Raw genomic sequence first — 17,578 nt, forward strand, 5'->3', positions numbered from 1 at the left:
GGATTTTCTAGGCAATAGTACTGGAGTGGCTTGCCATTGCCTTCTCCGAACTGAGCTGTGAGGGAAGCCCAAATGTCATGATAGGTACTGAACAAATGGATGAATGAAAACATGGATGAATGACTGAATGAATGACTGAATGAAAGCAATTTTTTGGAACAAATACAACTTTCTTTTCCCAGAACCTTGTTCACCCCTCAGAGGTATTGGATGTAAACTGTGAATATTTTATGGAATTATAAACAGATTCTGAGAAAAACTCAAATCTAAAAGGATTATTTATTTTGTTATTAGACACATGTTCTCATATTATTCATATAAGAATAAAAAACTTTAAGTCTCTTTATCACTTAGATACAGAGTCTAAAAACATCAAACTCATAGAAAGAGTAGAAAAGTGATCGCCAGGGGCTGGGGAGGAGGAAATAAGGAGACAATGGTAAGAGAGAACAAACTTCCATCTATAAAATGAATAAGTTCTGAGAATCGAATGTAAAACATGGTGACTACAGTTAACACTGTGCTATACAACTGAAATTTGCTAAGAGTACATTAAACGATAAAATTAAAATTTACATACACACAACGATAAATATGTGAGGTGATGAACGTGTCAATTAACTAGATGGGGGAATCTTTTCACAATGTTATGTATGTGTAAGTAATCATTATGATAAACAGTGTAAATATCTTACAATTTTGTGTCAGTTATATCTCAATAAAACTGAGTTCCACAGGAACTTCTAAAAAGGAGACTGGAGTTGAGAAAAGGCATAAGATGAGATCTTTTACAATGTCCAGAAATCATTAAGATAAAACCTATACTATCATTGTGGGATTGGATAAGTTCATACAAGCAAAATATAAAATACAAATGAGCCAAATGTTAAGCATTATATGTAAAGGGAGAATGGAAGAAGAGATGGCATTGAAAAAGGGTTAGAAGGAGCCACCAGACAGATGGGAGGACCAGAGAAGGCGGTGTCTCGGGAGCCAAGGACACAGAGTGATTCTCGCCATCTGTTACTTGAGAAAGGACAGCCTTTCCTAATGCATGTAAAGGCTCCGTGGATGGGGAGGCCAAGGGAGGCAGAAGATGAAGCAGCTGTGTCCATTGGCTAGGGTTCACGTAACTAAGTACAGTTGACCCTTGAACAGGATGGGTTTGAACTACAAGGACCTGCTTATATACAGATTTTTTTTTCAGTACACATATTACTATGCTTACAATCTGTGGTTGGTTGACTCTGTGGATGTGGTAGCCATGGATGTGGAGGGCTGATTTAGAGACTCGAGCATCCATAGATTTTGGTATCGGTAGGGGTATCTTGGAAGAACCAGTCCTCCATGGATACTGAAGGACATGTATACAAAAAACTCAGTGAGTTGAACAACGGAAACTTATCCTCTCACAGCCCTGGAGGTTCAGTTCAGTTCAGTTCAGTTGCTCAGTCGTGTCCAACTCTTTGCAACCCCATGAACCGCATCATGCCAGGTCTCCCTGTCCATCACCAACTCCCAGAGTTCACCCAAACCCATGTCCATCGAGTTGGTGATGCCATCCAGCCATCTCATTCTCTGTCGTCCCCTTCTCCTCCTGCCCTCAATCTTTCCCAACATCAGGGTCTTTTCAAATGAGTCAACTCTTTGCATCAGGTGGCCAAAGTATTGGAGATTCAGCTTCAATATCAGTCCTTCCAATGAACACCCAGGACTGATCTCCTTTAGGATGGACTGGTTGGATCTCCTTGCAGTCCAAGGGACTCTCAAGTTTTCTTCAACACCACAGTTCAAAAGCATCAATTCTTTGGCGCTCAGCTTTCTTTATAGTCCAACTCTCACATCCATACAGGACCACTGGAAAAACCATAGTCTTGACTAGACAGACCTTTGTTAGAAATCTGAAATCAAGGTGTCAATAGTATTGGTTCCTTCTCAGGGCTGTGAAGGTATAATCTGTTTCAGGCATCTCTGTTGGCCATGTAGATGGCTATCTTCTCCTTTTGTCCCTTCATATTATCTTCTCTCTATGCATGTCTGCCTCTGTGTTCAAATTTCCCCTTTTGATAAGTCATATTGAAATAGGGCTCACTCTAATAACCTTATCTTAAACAATTACATAGGCAATAACTCTATTTCCAAATAAAATCACATTCTGAGAGACCAGGGGTTAGGACTTTAATGTGTCAATGTTTGTGGACCTAATGCAGCCTATCAAAATAGTCACAAAAATGTGGACAAGCAGCAATGCTTGTTTTATATTTTGTGAGAGACTAAAATGTAATTGAAAGAAGAGAAGGGGTGACTAAATATGAAGTATTAAGAATGAAGAGAGATACAAAATGAAGAGGTGGGAAAGGTGGGGTTTAGAAGAACGGATAAAGGCTTAAATTTGGAAGAGAGGAATGAGAAATACATTTGGAGAAGAGAAGTGGAGTAAGAGACAAGAAGAACAGGGAAGAAAAGAGTCAAGAGGTTTCACTTTGTATGACTAAGTGACTGTGAAGTTAGGTAAAGGCTGGATGAGAATTTTAAGAGACTGAAAGATTCAAACTGGTTGTTATGGGGACAAAGCAGGGAATTAACAGCTAATAAAGTGCTTCCCTGGTGGTTCAGATGGTAAAGAAACTGCCTGTAATGCACGAGACCTGGGTTTGATCCCTGGGTCAGGAAGATGCCCTAGAGAAGGGAATGGCTACCCACTCCAGTATTCTTGCCTGGAAAATTCCATGGACCGAGAAGCCTGGCAGATTACAGTCCAGTGGGTGTCAAAGAGTCAAACACGACTGAGTGACTAACTTTCACTTTCCCACTTTCAAAGAAGAGAATTTATAAGGCTGAATGATAATAGATCATTTACTATTTAAATAGATCTTCACAGTCCAACTCTCACATCCATACATGACCACTGGAAAAACCATAGCCTTGACTAGACGGACCTTGGTTGGCAAAGTAATGTCTCTGCTTTTTAATATGCTATCTAGGTTGGTCATAACTTTCCTTCCAAGGAGTAAGTGTCTTTTAATTTCCTGGCTGCAATCAACATCCACAGTGATTTTGGAGCCCCAAAAAATAAAGTCTGACACTGCTCCCACTGTTTCCCCATCTATTTCCCATGAAGTGATGGGGCCAGATGCCATGATCTTTGTTTTCTGAATGTTGAGCTTCAAACCAACTTTTTCACTCTCCTCTTTCACTTTCATCAAGAGGCGTCTTAGTTTCTCTTCACTCAGCATATTAAAAAGCAGAGACATTACTTTGCCAACCAAGGTCCGTCTAGTCAAGGCTATGGTTTTTCCAGTGGTCATGTATGGAAGTGAGAGTTGGACTGTGAAGAAAGCTGATCACCAAAGAATTGATGCTTTTAAACTGTGGTGTTGGAGAAGACTCTTGAGAGTCCCTTGAACTGCAAGGAGATCCAACCAGTCCATTCTAAAGGAGATCAGTCCTGGGTGTTCATTGGAGGGACTGATGCTAAAGCTGAATCTCCAATACTTTGGCCACCTCATGCGACAAATTGACTCACTGGAAAAGACTCTGATGCTGGGAGGGATTGGGGGCAGGAGGAGAAGGGGACGACAGAGAGTGAGATGGCTGGATGGCATCACCGACTCGATGGACATGAGTTTGAGTGAACTCCAGAGGTTGGTGATGGACAGGGAGGCCTGGCGTGCTGTGGTTCATGGGGTCACAAAGAGTCGACATGACTGAGTGACTGAACTGAACTGAACTGAATCCAGAAAAAGTGTACTAACTGTTTCATCTTCTTTGAGAAGCAGGAAGATGGGTGATTCTTCTTTGAGAAGAAGAGAAAAATGGGTGATTGAATTTACTTACAAATAGCCTTTTTCCATGCTGAATGGTATAAAGAGGGAAGCCAGAAAAATGGTAAAGAAAAGCAGAGTAGGATGAGAGCATTTTGGGTAATGCCATAGAAACAAGTGTGGCCACAGGAGTGGAACGCTGAAGTGAAGGCCTTTGGAGTAAAGAATGTCACAGAAATCTAAGGTCACTGAACTGAATGTCACCAAATGGATGCTAAATTAGCACAGAAAGATTGTAACGATTTAAGGTGAGACTGGATCTGGATTAAGACATGCTTCCCTGATAGCTACAGTAGTAAAAAATGTGCCTGCCAGTGCAGGAGGTTCAATCCCTGGGTAAGGAAGGTTCAATGTAGGTTCAATCCCTGGGTAAGGAAGATCCCCTGGAGAAGGAAATGGTAACCCAATCCAGCATTCTTGCTGGGGAAATCCATGGACAGAGGAACTAGGTGGGTTTATAGTCCATGTGGTCGCAAAAGAGTCGGACACGACTGAGCAACTAAACAACATATTAAGACATAATAACACGGCTCTTCAATTGTCCACCTCAAATAGATTCAACTTCACTATTATTACTATGATAGTTATATTACCTTGAGTTAGAATAGTAACTTTACAAAGCCATGCCTTGTAGAAATTTTTATTTAAGGGCTGACAAATGACAAGAAGGCGGAGGACAAGGAGAAGGAGGAGAAGAAAAGGAAAAAGAAAAAGAATATATAGGAAGAAAGTTTATAAAAGTCATAACCAAAAAAAAAACAAAAAAATTCTAAGAATTTAAACTTAATGTGCTGGTAAAGGTTTCATAAGAAGGTGACAGCCGGTAGGTTTTGAACCTAGTGACCATAGAGTACAATAATCTTTATTTGCTTTCTTAATTCATCCCCTTAGATGGGCATAAACATTTCTGAGAAATTTTCTCAGTTAAATTTCCCTTGGAAATGAAAGTACACAGTTCACTGAGCTTTAAATTAACCCATAAGTTAAGGCTCAAGTACAGTTACAAAGTGAAAAATCCCATCATTTTATAGATTTTCCCAATGCTTGCAGGCAAATTCAATACTATTTATACATATTTTGCCTGCTAGTAATTAAATTGTTTCTAATTTATGTTCTGTGAAAAATGACATCTGCTTTTAATTGGGAAGTTCATTAAAAAATCAGACAAGTAAAACAAATTATTCACTAAAATGAAGACAGAGGAATTGAAATGCACTAATGCAGGTGTCTCTACTGTTTGGAGATTCAGTTAATTTCTGCCTTGAGACCTTTCAGATTCAGACTCCATTTTATTTTTCAAATTAGATGAAACATTATAAAAGTAACAGACACGTCTTCATTTTGTAGACTTTCCTTACACTCACCAGAGATGATGTCAGCTGATTAAATGAAGCAATATATTTTTAGGTGGTTATACCATTTCTTTTGCATACCTTCAGTAAAGGAATTTGGGGATGTAATAGAAGTTCAAATAGAAGAATAGTCAGCTTCTTTAATGAGGTTAATAAATACCACAGTAAGAAGAAAACAGCTAACAGTGATTGTGAAATACTTTGAAACTATTTGGACAACCTGGGAACTATAAATATATGAACTCTAGATATTTCTACACACTTCCTGAACCACCTAAGAGACCTACAAGTAGCTCCTTTTGTACAAAATAGTTCAGGAAAGTACTATTTCTGTGGAAATATTTCTATTTTTAAAGAGGAACAATCAAATTTTAAATACTTCTCTTTTGATCTTCAATTACCTGAGTAATAAATTCAAGCAACAAAAATAAATCAACTTTTAAGCTCAGAAATCATGTCCACACCTAAAGAAACACAAAGATTTATTTAGACTTACATCTTTCAAGTTCTTACAATGACCCGGTGTTTCAACTCCATCACTTAAACTCCCTTTCATTCCACTGCAGTTCTCTCCATAACGTCTGTCACCCAAAGGGTAGTACAGAGACTAATAGCATCAGTATTACATTGAAATTTGTTAGAAATGCAGATACTCAAGCCCGGATCTCAGCCCAGATCTTACGAATGACAATATGCATTTTAACATCTCTGGGTAATTCATGAATACACTTTAGTTTTAGTTTTAGCTCTGGTCTAAAATACAGTGAAAGAAAGTCTTTTTACCATTAGATAGATGGATAAGAGACAAATGATTATGGAAGGGGAAATACAGATTATATGACCTTATATACAGAAAATTTTAAGGGGTTCTAAGAAAAACTATTAGAGCTATTAAATTAATTCAGCAGAGTTTCAGGGTACAATATTAACACACAAAAATCATTGTCCCTCTAGACTATAAATGAATAATTTGAAAATGAAATGAAGAGAAACTTTCATTACAATAGGATCAAAAAGAATAAAACACTTAAGAATAAATTTAAGGGGGTGCAAGATTCATATGCCGAAAATGATTAGAAAAAAAAAAAAACTACTGAAAACGTTAAGAAGACCTAAACAAGTGGAAAGGTATCCTGTGATCATAGATCAGAAAACCGAATGTTGTGAAAAAGGCAATACACTCAAAGTCCTCTACAAATTCCTATCAGAATCTCAATGGCCTCTTTTTTAAGAATGGCAAAGTAGATTCTAACATGTAGAACAGCAAGAGACCCCTGAATAACCATAACAATCTTTGAAAAGAACAAAGTTTCAAATCTTACTACAAAAACTATGGTATCAAAACAGTGTGGCATTGGCATAAGGGCAGACATACAGATCAATGAAATAGAAGTGAGAGTTCAGAAATAAACCTATGCATTTGTGGTCAGTTAGTCTCAATAAAGGTGCCAAGACTATTCAATGGGGAAATCTGCATGTAAAGAATGGCCCTTTCTTTACATCATATATATGCTGCTGCTGCCAAGTCACTTCAGTCGTGTCCGACTCTGTGTGACCCCATAGACGGAAGCCCACCAGGCTCCCCCGTCCCTGGGATTCTCCAGGCAAGAACACTGGAGTGGGTTGCCATTTCTTTCTCCAATGTGTGAAAGTGAAAAGTGAAAGTGAAGTCACTCGGTCATGTCTGACTCGTAGCGACCCCACGGACTGCAGCCTACCAGGCTCCTCCATCCATGCGATTTTCTAGGCAAGAGTACAGTGGCCTGCCATTGCCTTCTCCGACATCATATATATAAATTAGCTCAAAATGGAGCAAAACCTAAATGTAAGCGCTAAAGCCACAAAATTATTAGAAAAAAAACAGGAATAAATCTTCATGACCTTGGATCTGTCAATAATTTCATAGCTTTGACATCGAAAGCAAAAGCAAGAAAATTAAAAATAGATAAACTGGACTTTCTCAAAATTAAAAACTTTTGTTCATCAAAGCACACTACAGCCAAAAGGGATGAATAAACATTTCTTCAAAGGAGATATTCAAATGGCCATGAAAAGATCTTCAACATCACAAGTTTTTAGCTATTTGTTGTTTAGTCACTAAGTCATGTCCGACTCTTTTGTGACCCCATGGATTGTAGCCTGCCCAGCTCCTCTGTCCATTGGATTTCCCAGGTAAGAAAACTGGAGTGGGTTGCCATTCCCTTCTCCAGGGGATCTTCCCAACCCAGGGATCGAACCCATGTCTCCTGCATTATCAGGCAATTCTTTACCACCCAACCATCTATTAGCTATTAGGGAAATACAAATAAAAATACTGCAATTGGATGGTACTTCACATACACACACTAGGATGTCTAGGAAAGAAAAATTTTTAATATAAGAACAAGATCATAAAGTAAGTTTTGCAAGGATGAGAAGTTCAAAGCACTGTACATCCCACTGATAGTGGGAACACAAAATGGTGCAGCTGCTATGCAAAATAGTATAGTGATTCCTCAACAAATTAAATGTAGTATATTTATAAAGTAGAATATTACAGGCTACAATATGGATGAACCTTGAAAACATACTAACTTAAAGAAATCAGACACAAAAAGCCGTTTGTATGATTCCATTTATGACACATCCAGAATAAGTAAGTCCATGAAAAGTTGATTAATGATCATCAGGGGCAGGGGGGAAAGAGGAATGAATTGTTTAATGGGTATGGTGTTCCTTTTTAGGGCCATAGAAATATTCTGTAGCTAGATAATGGGACAGTTACACAACACTGTGAATTTACTAAATGGTAAGATTTTAAGTTATACTTATTTTACCATCTTTTTTTATTAAGCCTCTATTATGTTGTGTTTGTGTGAAGCATCATGCTAAGTACTAGTGTATGAGAATACAACTAATACTCAATAACACGACTGCATGAATTAGGTACAATTATTAGCCTCTTTCACAAAAGGGGAAACTTAGGTTCACATATAGAAGATCAAATTGCCAACATCCGCTGGATCATGGAGAAAGCAAGAGAGTCCAGAAAAACATCTATTTCTGCTTCATTGACTATGCCAAAGCTTTTGACTGTGTGGATCACAATAAACTGTGGAAAATTCTGAAAGAGATGGGAATACCAGACCACCTGACCTGCCTCTTGAGAAACCTGTATGCAGGTCAGGAAGTAACAGTTAGAACTGGACATGGAACAACAGACTGGTTCCAAATAGGAAAAGGAGTGTGTCAAGGTTGCATATTGTCACCCTGCTTATTTAACTTCTATGCAGAGTACATCATGAGGAACGCTGGGCCGGAAGAAGCACAAGCTGGAATCAAGATTGCTGGGAGAAATATCAATAACCTCAGATACGCAGATGACAGCACCCTTATGGCAGAAAGTGAAGAGGAACTAAAAGCCTCTTGATGAAAGTGAAGGAGGAGAGTGAAAAGGTTGGCTTGAAGCTCAACATTCAGAAAACAAAGATCATGGAATCTGGTCCCATCACTTCATGGGAAATAGATAGGGAAACAGTGGAAACAGTGTCAGACTTTTATTTTTTTGGGCTCCAAAATCACTGTGGATGCTGATTGCAGCCATGAAATTAAAAGACGCTTACTCCTTGGAAGGAAAGTTATGCCTAACCTAGATAGCATATTAAAAAGCAACAAAAAATAGCATATTAAAAAGCCAACAAAGGTCCGTCTAGTCAAGGCTATGGTTTTTCCTGTGATCATGTATGGATGTGAGAGTTGGACTGTGAAGAAAGCTGATCGCCGAAGAATTGATGCTTTTGAACTGTGGTGCTGGAGAAGACTCTTGAGAGTCCCTTGGACTGCAAGGAGATCCAACCAGTCCATTCTAGAGGAGATCAATCCTGGGTGTTCATTAGAAGGACTGATGCTAAAGCTGAAACTGCAATACTTTGGCCACCTCATGCGATGAGTTGACTCACTGGAAAAGACTCTGATGCTGGGAGGGATTGAGGGTGGGATGAGACGGGGACAACAGAGAATGAGATGGATGGAGGCATCACCGACTCGATGGACATGAGTTTGAGTGAACTCCGGGAGTTGGTGATTGACAGGGAGGCCTGGCGTGCTGTGATTCATGAGGCAGCGAAGAGTCGGACACAACTGAGCGACTGAACTGAACTGAACTGATAGAAGATTTGCCCCAGAGTATATCAGAAGTAAGCAGAAATGCTAGGATTTAACTCTAGGCCCTGCGAGTGCCATATTTTGAGATACTATGCAATGCTGCCTCAATAATATATGCTGTATCTTCACAGTTTAGTAATAAGCAATCATTAAGAAGCAGACTTGAAATATGCATTTGAATAGAGAAATGCTTATGAGATAATGTTAACTGAAAAAACCATACTGCAATACAACAGATACACGATTTTGCATATAGACACACAAACAGTGTATACACACACCAATACATATACAAGTTTGGAATACTCATTTTTTATATGTTTTACGTCACCTCCTATTTACATTTACATACACACACTATGAGTGATTTTAATTTTCTCTAGTTTTCAGTTCAGTTCAGTCGCTCAGTCGTGTCCGACTCTGTGACCCCATGAACCACAGCACACCAGGCCTCCCTGTCCATCACCAACTCCCAGAGTCCACCCAAACCCATGTCCATTGAGTCGGTGATGCCATCCAACCATCTTATCCTCTGTCGTCCCCTTCTCCTCATGCCCTCAATCTTTCCCAGCATCAGGGTCTTTTCTAACGAGTTACCTTTCGCATCAGGTGGCCAAAGTATCGGAGTTTCAGCTTCAACATCAGTCCTTCCATTGAACACCCAGGACTGATCTCCTCTAGGTTGGACTGGTTTTAGGTATTTCTAATTTTTCCAAAATGAGAGTGTATTATGTAGTCAGAAAAATAAAACAGTAAACATATTTTTAAGGAGCCACACTCTTGAGGTGGTTCTATTGATGACAATTATGTGTTTAAATTATTCAAATAAGTTTGCAAGAGACTCTGCTTTACTTCCTTATCACATAGTTATAAATATTTTGTAGCTTTAAGCTTGATTTTTTTCCTCTGAATAAACTTTCTGTGGGACCTAAGCATTGATATTTTTTTAAAAATCTCCAAATAATATTATTTGAAGGAACTTGAGGCCAAGATCACAAATCCAATTTATGAAATCACTCAGCAACAGCTGGAAAATATTTTCAATGACTTGGAAAATCGGATTAGATGATGAATCATGGAAGATAGTTTTAATCTTGAAGTTGAGAAATGTGAATTCTACTATATTAAAACATTGAAGATGATGTTTCTTTATACCATTTTCAGTTTGTTTCCCTTATAAACTTCAAAGATTATTTGGTAATCAAGGACTTTATCAATAATATATAGTCACCTATGAAAATTAAGGGTTTCCTGGTGGCTCAGTGGTAAAGAATCTGACTACCAATGCAGGAGATGCAGGTTGGTCCCTGGGTCAGGAAGATTCTCTGGAGAAGGAAATGTCAACCTGCTCCAGTATCTTGCCAGGATAATCCCATGTGCAGGGGAATCTGGTGGGCTACCGTCCATGAGGTCACAAAGAGTCAGACACGACTTAGCAACTGAGTATGCATACATGAAAATTAATGAGAATATGAACATACATGAAATATATGGGAAAATTCTCTAAGTCAGTGTCTCAAACTTGAGACTTTGCACATCTAATGATTTCCAGATGCTGCTGTTTAGTGACCACACTCTAAGTAAGGCTTTATGTGGTCTCCTTTAAGCCTTTAAAATAGTCATTCATAACTTCCCTCTCAAAAGATATTATATCCCACCTACAGTTACTCTCATTCAAACTTCAGTTGTTTCCTGAGACATTTTTGCCTTCAGCATCACTTCCTTCCATTCTTATCATTCAGATTTTTTCCAAGGTAATCTAAAATGCAAATTGGTTTAAGCTACTACTCCACTTACATTGTATCTCATCGCTCATCTGATCTCCAACCCAAATGCTTACAGGGGAAAGGTATATAATGTAAACAGCTGAAGCAAAGGCAGGAGAGGAGGTCAATGAGGAATGGTGGGGACTAAGGCAAACTGAAGCACACATTCCTTTCCAAAGGAAATAGCTATTGCTGGGCTCCAGCCAAGAGTTGCTACGTCTATGTGAAAAGATGAACTTGACATTACCAGGTCTTCCATTTTTTTAAAGGAGCAGGAAATCTGGATTTTGTTTTTTATAAAAACGTCATTATCTTAAGATTGGTAGTGAATTTTTAAAAATCCTGATCCCTCAAACAAACTACATAAAATCTCCAGGCATGAGATCCAGATGTCAGTATTTTTTCAAAGCCTTCATGTAAAGTAATTCTAATGTGTACCAACTGCAAAGGGCCTGAACTGAAGCAAGAGTGGACACTATAAATTTGGGGGATTTATAGTCCACCATGGTGGTATGAAAATGACTTTAAATTGAAGATAGCTAAACACTTAGCAGCCGCAGAAAGAAGTATTACCTAAAATTAAGTGAAACCTCCTATACAGCTTCCAATGACCCCTTCCCAGGCAGTTTTCTGATTGAAAGAAGACTGACACTGTGCTTAGGAAGAATGAGTTCAACTGCCACAAACCCTCCCTCAGGATACCCCTAGCCAGGAAGAAGACAGACTGCTCATCTACCATCAATAAGCCAAATAAAATCTTCCATATTCTCCCACTGAAGCCCTAAAAACTTTTCTTTTGAAAAATTTATCTTTGTAAAACTTTACTTTGGGCTATTTCATGAGTTTTCCATTACTGGAATCTCCCATGTACACTATGTGAAAATAAACCTTGTCTTTACCCCTGTTAATCTATTTTCAGCTAATTTGCAGGGCCCTAAAAACTGGACCCAAATTGAAAAAGGTTTCCTCCCAACAGAAGTAAACATTGGTTGCTGAAGGCAGTTCTTGGATAAACATTATTTCTGATGTACAGAAGAAGGAATGATTAAGTCTTCTCAAAGGAGACAATAATGAAGTGTTTGTTAATATATTATTTTAATACCCCCTACAAACAACTCTGAGCTCCAGACTTTGAATTCAAGCCTTGGGGCACCAAACTGATACAGGATAAAATCTAAGAGTATTTAAGGTTCTTAACCAAAGGGTGGTTTATAATCATCCATGCCTGCTATTTCTTTACCTGTTCCATATGTATAAGGAAAATATTTTTCATGTTTAAAGAAAGTATAATTTAATACTCATAGTTAAAATTACTCCCAGTTAAAAGTTGTTTAAAAATTTTTTGAGTTCATTTCTTTCAGTACAGTATAAATAAAGCTTATTAAAAGATTTGAAAGTTGTCATATATTGTATTTGAATGCATTCCAGTAAGCAATGGGAGAGGAATTTTGAATGTTTATTTAAAAGGAACATCAGTTCAGTTGAGTTCAGTTCAGTCTCTCAGTCGTGTCCGACTCTCTGCGACCCCATGAATCACAGCACGCCAGGCCTCCCTGTCCATCACCAACTCCCAGAGTTCACTCAAACTCATGTCCACAGAGTCGGTGATGCCATCCAGCCATCTCATTGAGAGACTAACAAGCAATACAGAGCAATTCACTGCTGTTCGGCTTAGCTGTTGGAACAGAAACACCTACTTTCCTCTGTGTTACCAGATTATCTTTATGTGGTTCATTAATGAACCCTCAGCTTGAGGACTTATGTCTATGTTAAATCTCCTTTGAAAGAAACATTCCCCCTTCTTAACCTTATACCCACACTAAAAAAAAAAAAAAAAATCCAAGTGTAATATTCGACTTCCTATGTAAGGACATAAAAAATTGGATTCCTCCTCCAAGAATGAGGAATGTCATTGTTAAAAACCACAGCTATAAATTAATTGGATGTTTACATCATGGATGGGAGAAGAAACATTTTTGGAGGCACTACTAAAATGGGGGCACCTTCACAAATATTTTCTAATTGAATTATTCATGGCTCCTCCTTACGGGTGCGGAAGGTGAGGCTGAGAGAGGTCAAGTGTACCCAAGACTGCATAGTGAGTGACAGCAGGAATTCAAACTCGATTTTTTCCTATGTAAATGCAACCTGATATAGTACTGTAATCTTTATTTTCAGAAAACACGCTAGCACAGGCGGGAAGAGTTAGTAAAGATGGCTAAGGAAAATGTTTGACCAGCAAAGGTTTCTAGGTCCTTTCAAAACTCTGAACATTGTAAAGAGGACCAGCACTATGGGTAAGTGGCCTGTGCCACACAGCAACACTTGTTTATAAGGCCCCGTGCTTGGTTTAACACTCTGCTGCTGCTCTATCAAAATCTCAGTAACTTTTTGAGAAAAGCTTCCATATTTCCATTTTAAACTGGATCCTGCAAATTATGTAGCTTTTCCTTCCTGCAAAGGCTGACAAAGCAAAGATAAAGTTTATAGAGAAGAACCTTCCTTGAGGGGTTAGTTCTCAGTGTCAGGGCCACATGGCTTTCTGGAGTAGAGCAAGGTCAGATGACTTAGGAGATAAGCTAGGGGACAACTTTCTCATTGTGATGCTTTCTCTCCCCACCTGCCTAGCCATTGTTTGTCAATGTACCTTTTCAGAAAAGAAAATCAGAACCCTAACCCAGTACCAACCAGAGGAGATAAACAGGAAAGGACTGGACTCTGACCAGGTGGACAGCTAATCATGACCATTTCTTAGTGTGCCCTCTTCAACTCTCTATCAGGTAAGCTAGGAAGAATACAGGAAATGGGTCTTTGGAACAAAGCAGGGTTCACAGTCCAATCAGTAGGAGGTGCTCCTAGGAGTCCCCTTCTTTGTGTGTGTCTGGGGTAAAGGAGCGAACCAGAAATGGTAGAGCCCTAATACTAACAACAAGCTCTCAGAGGCATCTCATTGTACCTTGAAGCCAATTCACCCAGAAAAGGACAAGCTGGAGCACTGGCTTTCATGCTTCCCATGCCTTACCAAGTGAGGTTGCTGATATCCCAAGGGAATATTAACTCATAGGGGAAAATAACACCTGATGCACAAACTACACACTGAAACACCTAAGTATGAGAACTGAGAATTAATGCACTGGACAGACCAAAAATTTAATATATGAATAAAGCACATGCTAGGATATAAAGAAGGACATTAGATAGATGAAGCAGGAAAAAAAAAATATGAATCAGAATCAGTTTGAGGGATTGGGCATCAGTATCTATGTTCCAGGACTTTCCAAAGTTATGCTGCATCTAGAAATTACCCTAGTGAAGATCACAAAGAATTATGTAAGTTAGATGCAACCAGTGTTGCGGAAACACAAGAAATCTATGCCTTAACACAATTCATGCAGATTGAAAACATGCAACTCTGTATATATTTTAAGAATGGGATTATGTCTAAAGACATAGACTGTTAGAGTAGATGCCTATGCGAATGGGGATGTGAGGAAGATAAAGATTAAGGGAAAATAATAAAATAAACCAAGAAGCCAACCCTGAGATCTAGGATGAATTAGAGTTTGTGTAACTCAATGCTGAGGACCAAACACTTAAAAATAAATACATAAAGATAAGGATGGCTAGGTAGGTAAAAGGAGGCTAAGTCACCATTTAAAGTCACTAGAGAATCACAGAAAGGCGCTAAAAGGATGTTTCTTTCTTCTGGAAAGAGGGTTTAAAAGGCAGACATGAATCAAACACCCTTTTTATATACCAGACACTGTCCTAGGTGCTGGGAATACCAAGATGACGAAGACACTATTTCCACATTTAAGAAATGTGGCCGTTTTTCCAGTCTAGTCTATCATTTCAGCCATCTCTGAAAATGTGTTTTTCATGTTACTTTAAATTTAATAAGCCTAATAGTTACTGTAATCTAAATCCTGTCTCTTTTCTGAAACTAAAACTTAGAAGGAGTTTTAAGGTTATCTAGAACCACCTTCTGTGGCCTCAGAATACTTTTCTACTTTTCATCCAGCGAAGTTTACTTCTCTGTAAGACCATGCCCTGTTAGCATGCCTTCTCTAGGGAATGAATGGCCGTGGGTAAGGATGGCCTCTGAAACAGTTGCCCTGGGTCTACCGTCTCTGGACTGAACATTGCCCAGACCTTTAACTCTCATCACAGACAAATTGGTCTATCATTGTTTTCCCTTATTCTACCTTATTTAGGGATGATCACCCTCACCTAATCGTTATTCCATTCATCTGCTCAAATCCCTTCCTTCTGAAAGGCCATCCTGGATCACCCTGGGAGAGAGTCACTCCCTCTTCTGCGTCTACACTGACGGGGTCTTTTTCAACCCACATGACACCGGGACCTCTGCTGTCTTGAATAACCAGTTATCTTGCCATTGGATTATCTAGTGTCACAAACTGATGACAACTGTCATCAATTTTTATCAACAAGTTATGCTTGAGCTTTCATCTCCGAATAGATATTCAATGTTTGAAAATCTTTAAAGATGCCATTGAGATCAGGGGTTCCAAAGGCCAGCCCATAGTTGAAGGAAAATCTTATAACATATGGAATGCTTCATAGGAAGTAATAAAACAGGAATTCCCAGAAAACATTTATTTATTTTTTTAGAAAATAACTTTATTTGCAAGGATGCTTTAGAAAGAGGCTTCTCTGCCTCAGTTTCCAAAACCAGTTTGGCCCAAAAACTACTTACTGAGTATATGGAGTAATACTCAGCTTCTGTATGAGATCAATAACTGGCTCCTGAGTGGCTCAGGACCCTGAAAGTAGTAGTCAACTTGTCTGAAACAAGGAGGAGCTTATATTCTGAAAGTCCATTTGTAGTAGAGTGAAAACAGTGAATACATTAATCAGTATCAAGATTTAGAGAACTTTCTGTTATTAATATCTTGGGTAGTTGATAGTTGTAGGTACAACTAAGTTATGAAGCTCTGGAAAACAACGGGCCAACACTACTAGGCAATGGTTGAACATAAGGACATCAAAGCAAACACATTTTTACATGTTTGGGAGGATGGGTGTGGAGGGGTGGTGGGAGAGGAAGCAGCAGATTGCGTTTACCTAGAACAGGTTCTTTTAAAAATCAAAATAGAGCATCAGAAAACTTGGAAAATCTTTAGACTCTCACATGTACAAATAAGTCAATTTCCAAACAACAAGACACAATGGCAAGAGGAACACTGCTAGAGGTTTATCTGCTCCTCCTGCTCTCAACACTTCATGGTTCCATTTTACACATCTAAGCACCTCCAAGTGGTTGCCTGACTGGTAGCAATTACTTTTTGCAAAACTAAGAACATGAAACAAGTTAAGGAAAATACAAATGCGAACAGCAAGCAAACTATACAAAACCAGTTTTTACTACTCCACTATATTACCTATAGAAGTGTATTCAAGAGAACCCATGCAGTTTTCAGTTATTTTTGTTAATGAGTCTCTTACCTTTGCTTTTATTATCAGTTCCTCATGCTTACGAATAAGCTCCTCATTGTCTGAAAGAGATGTACCTAGACCTTGTTCCTCTAAATCTCTTATAGTTTTCTGAAACCAACAAGTGACCTAGGTAAGAAGCAAGAAAGAGAGGTCAAGTTTCAGATATTAGAAGAAATAAATCAGAATTCTCCATGTTTTCAAAACTTAAACTACTTTTATTTCTTTTTATATAAACTCATGTGCTTCATTAATATGAGCAGGCTTTTTCTTCATTTCAATCTTTTCATTTCATTTTTCTTCATTTCAATCTCTACATGCTTAAGAGAAAAAACAAAATAATACTCCCAAATTATAAAAACAACATATCATTTCACTGGATCACATAGCATGAAGAAAATAATTCAAATTCAAAATCTCCTAATAAACAGGAACCAAAATAGATCCCACACAGTCTATAAAAAATGCATTCTTTTAGAATATAAATCTTCTTTTCTGTGTAAGGTGATCAATCTGAGTATAGTTACATAGTTATGTGAAGATATTAAATAGTATTTGTAGAATTATATTTCTACTATTAGAAGACAATGGAAAAATACTTAGTTTGCTACAACTGCTGAATATCTATATCCAAAAAATGAATGGAGAAGTTACTAAAATTCCATAGACCTTATAAATGGCTAAGAACATAACTTACAATCATTTAGACTTGATTTACAATATGCACCTTACACAGTGTTAAAACAACAAATAATAAAATATATAAAAGCTGTATTTTTTAGGAATGATCATATAAGTTGACATGAGACTGATAAAAAAAAAAAATTCCCTGATAGTTCAGTTGGTAAAGAATCCGCCTGCAATGCAGGAGACCCCAGTTTAATTCCTGGGTCGGGAAGATCTTCTGGAGAAGGGATAGGCAATATAAACCAGTCAATCCTAAAGGAAATCGGTCCTGAATATTCATTGGAAGGACTGATGCTGAAGCTGAAGCTTCAATACTTTGGCCACCTGATGGGAAACTGATCCATTGTAAAAG

General features: G+C 38.3%; 1 protein-coding gene across 4 annotated transcripts in view; it reads right to left on the minus strand.

Annotated features, from left to right (window-relative positions):
- The window catches only part of CCDC141 (coiled-coil domain containing 141), a 224,589-nt gene that overhangs the window by 111,511 nt on the left and 95,500 nt on the right, over window positions 1-17,578 (minus strand). For 3 of the 4 annotated variants that reach the window (XM_055397507.2, XM_055397506.2, XM_055397505.2), the window contains exon 6: window positions 16,552-16,668. The exons of the other annotated variant lie outside the window; for it this stretch is intronic. In XM_055397507.2, coding sequence (XP_055253482.2) covers window positions 16,552-16,668 — 117 coding nt within the window. The remainder of the gene's footprint in view (window positions 1-16,551; window positions 16,669-17,578) is intronic. 4 annotated transcript variants of the gene reach the window in all.

This window comes from Moschus berezovskii, chromosome 2 (genome assembly GCF_049115385.1).
Source record: "Moschus berezovskii isolate FMDL1 chromosome 2, NW_MosBer_1.0, whole genome shotgun sequence".
Taxonomy (NCBI): Eukaryota; Metazoa; Chordata; class Mammalia; order Artiodactyla; family Moschidae; genus Moschus; species Moschus berezovskii.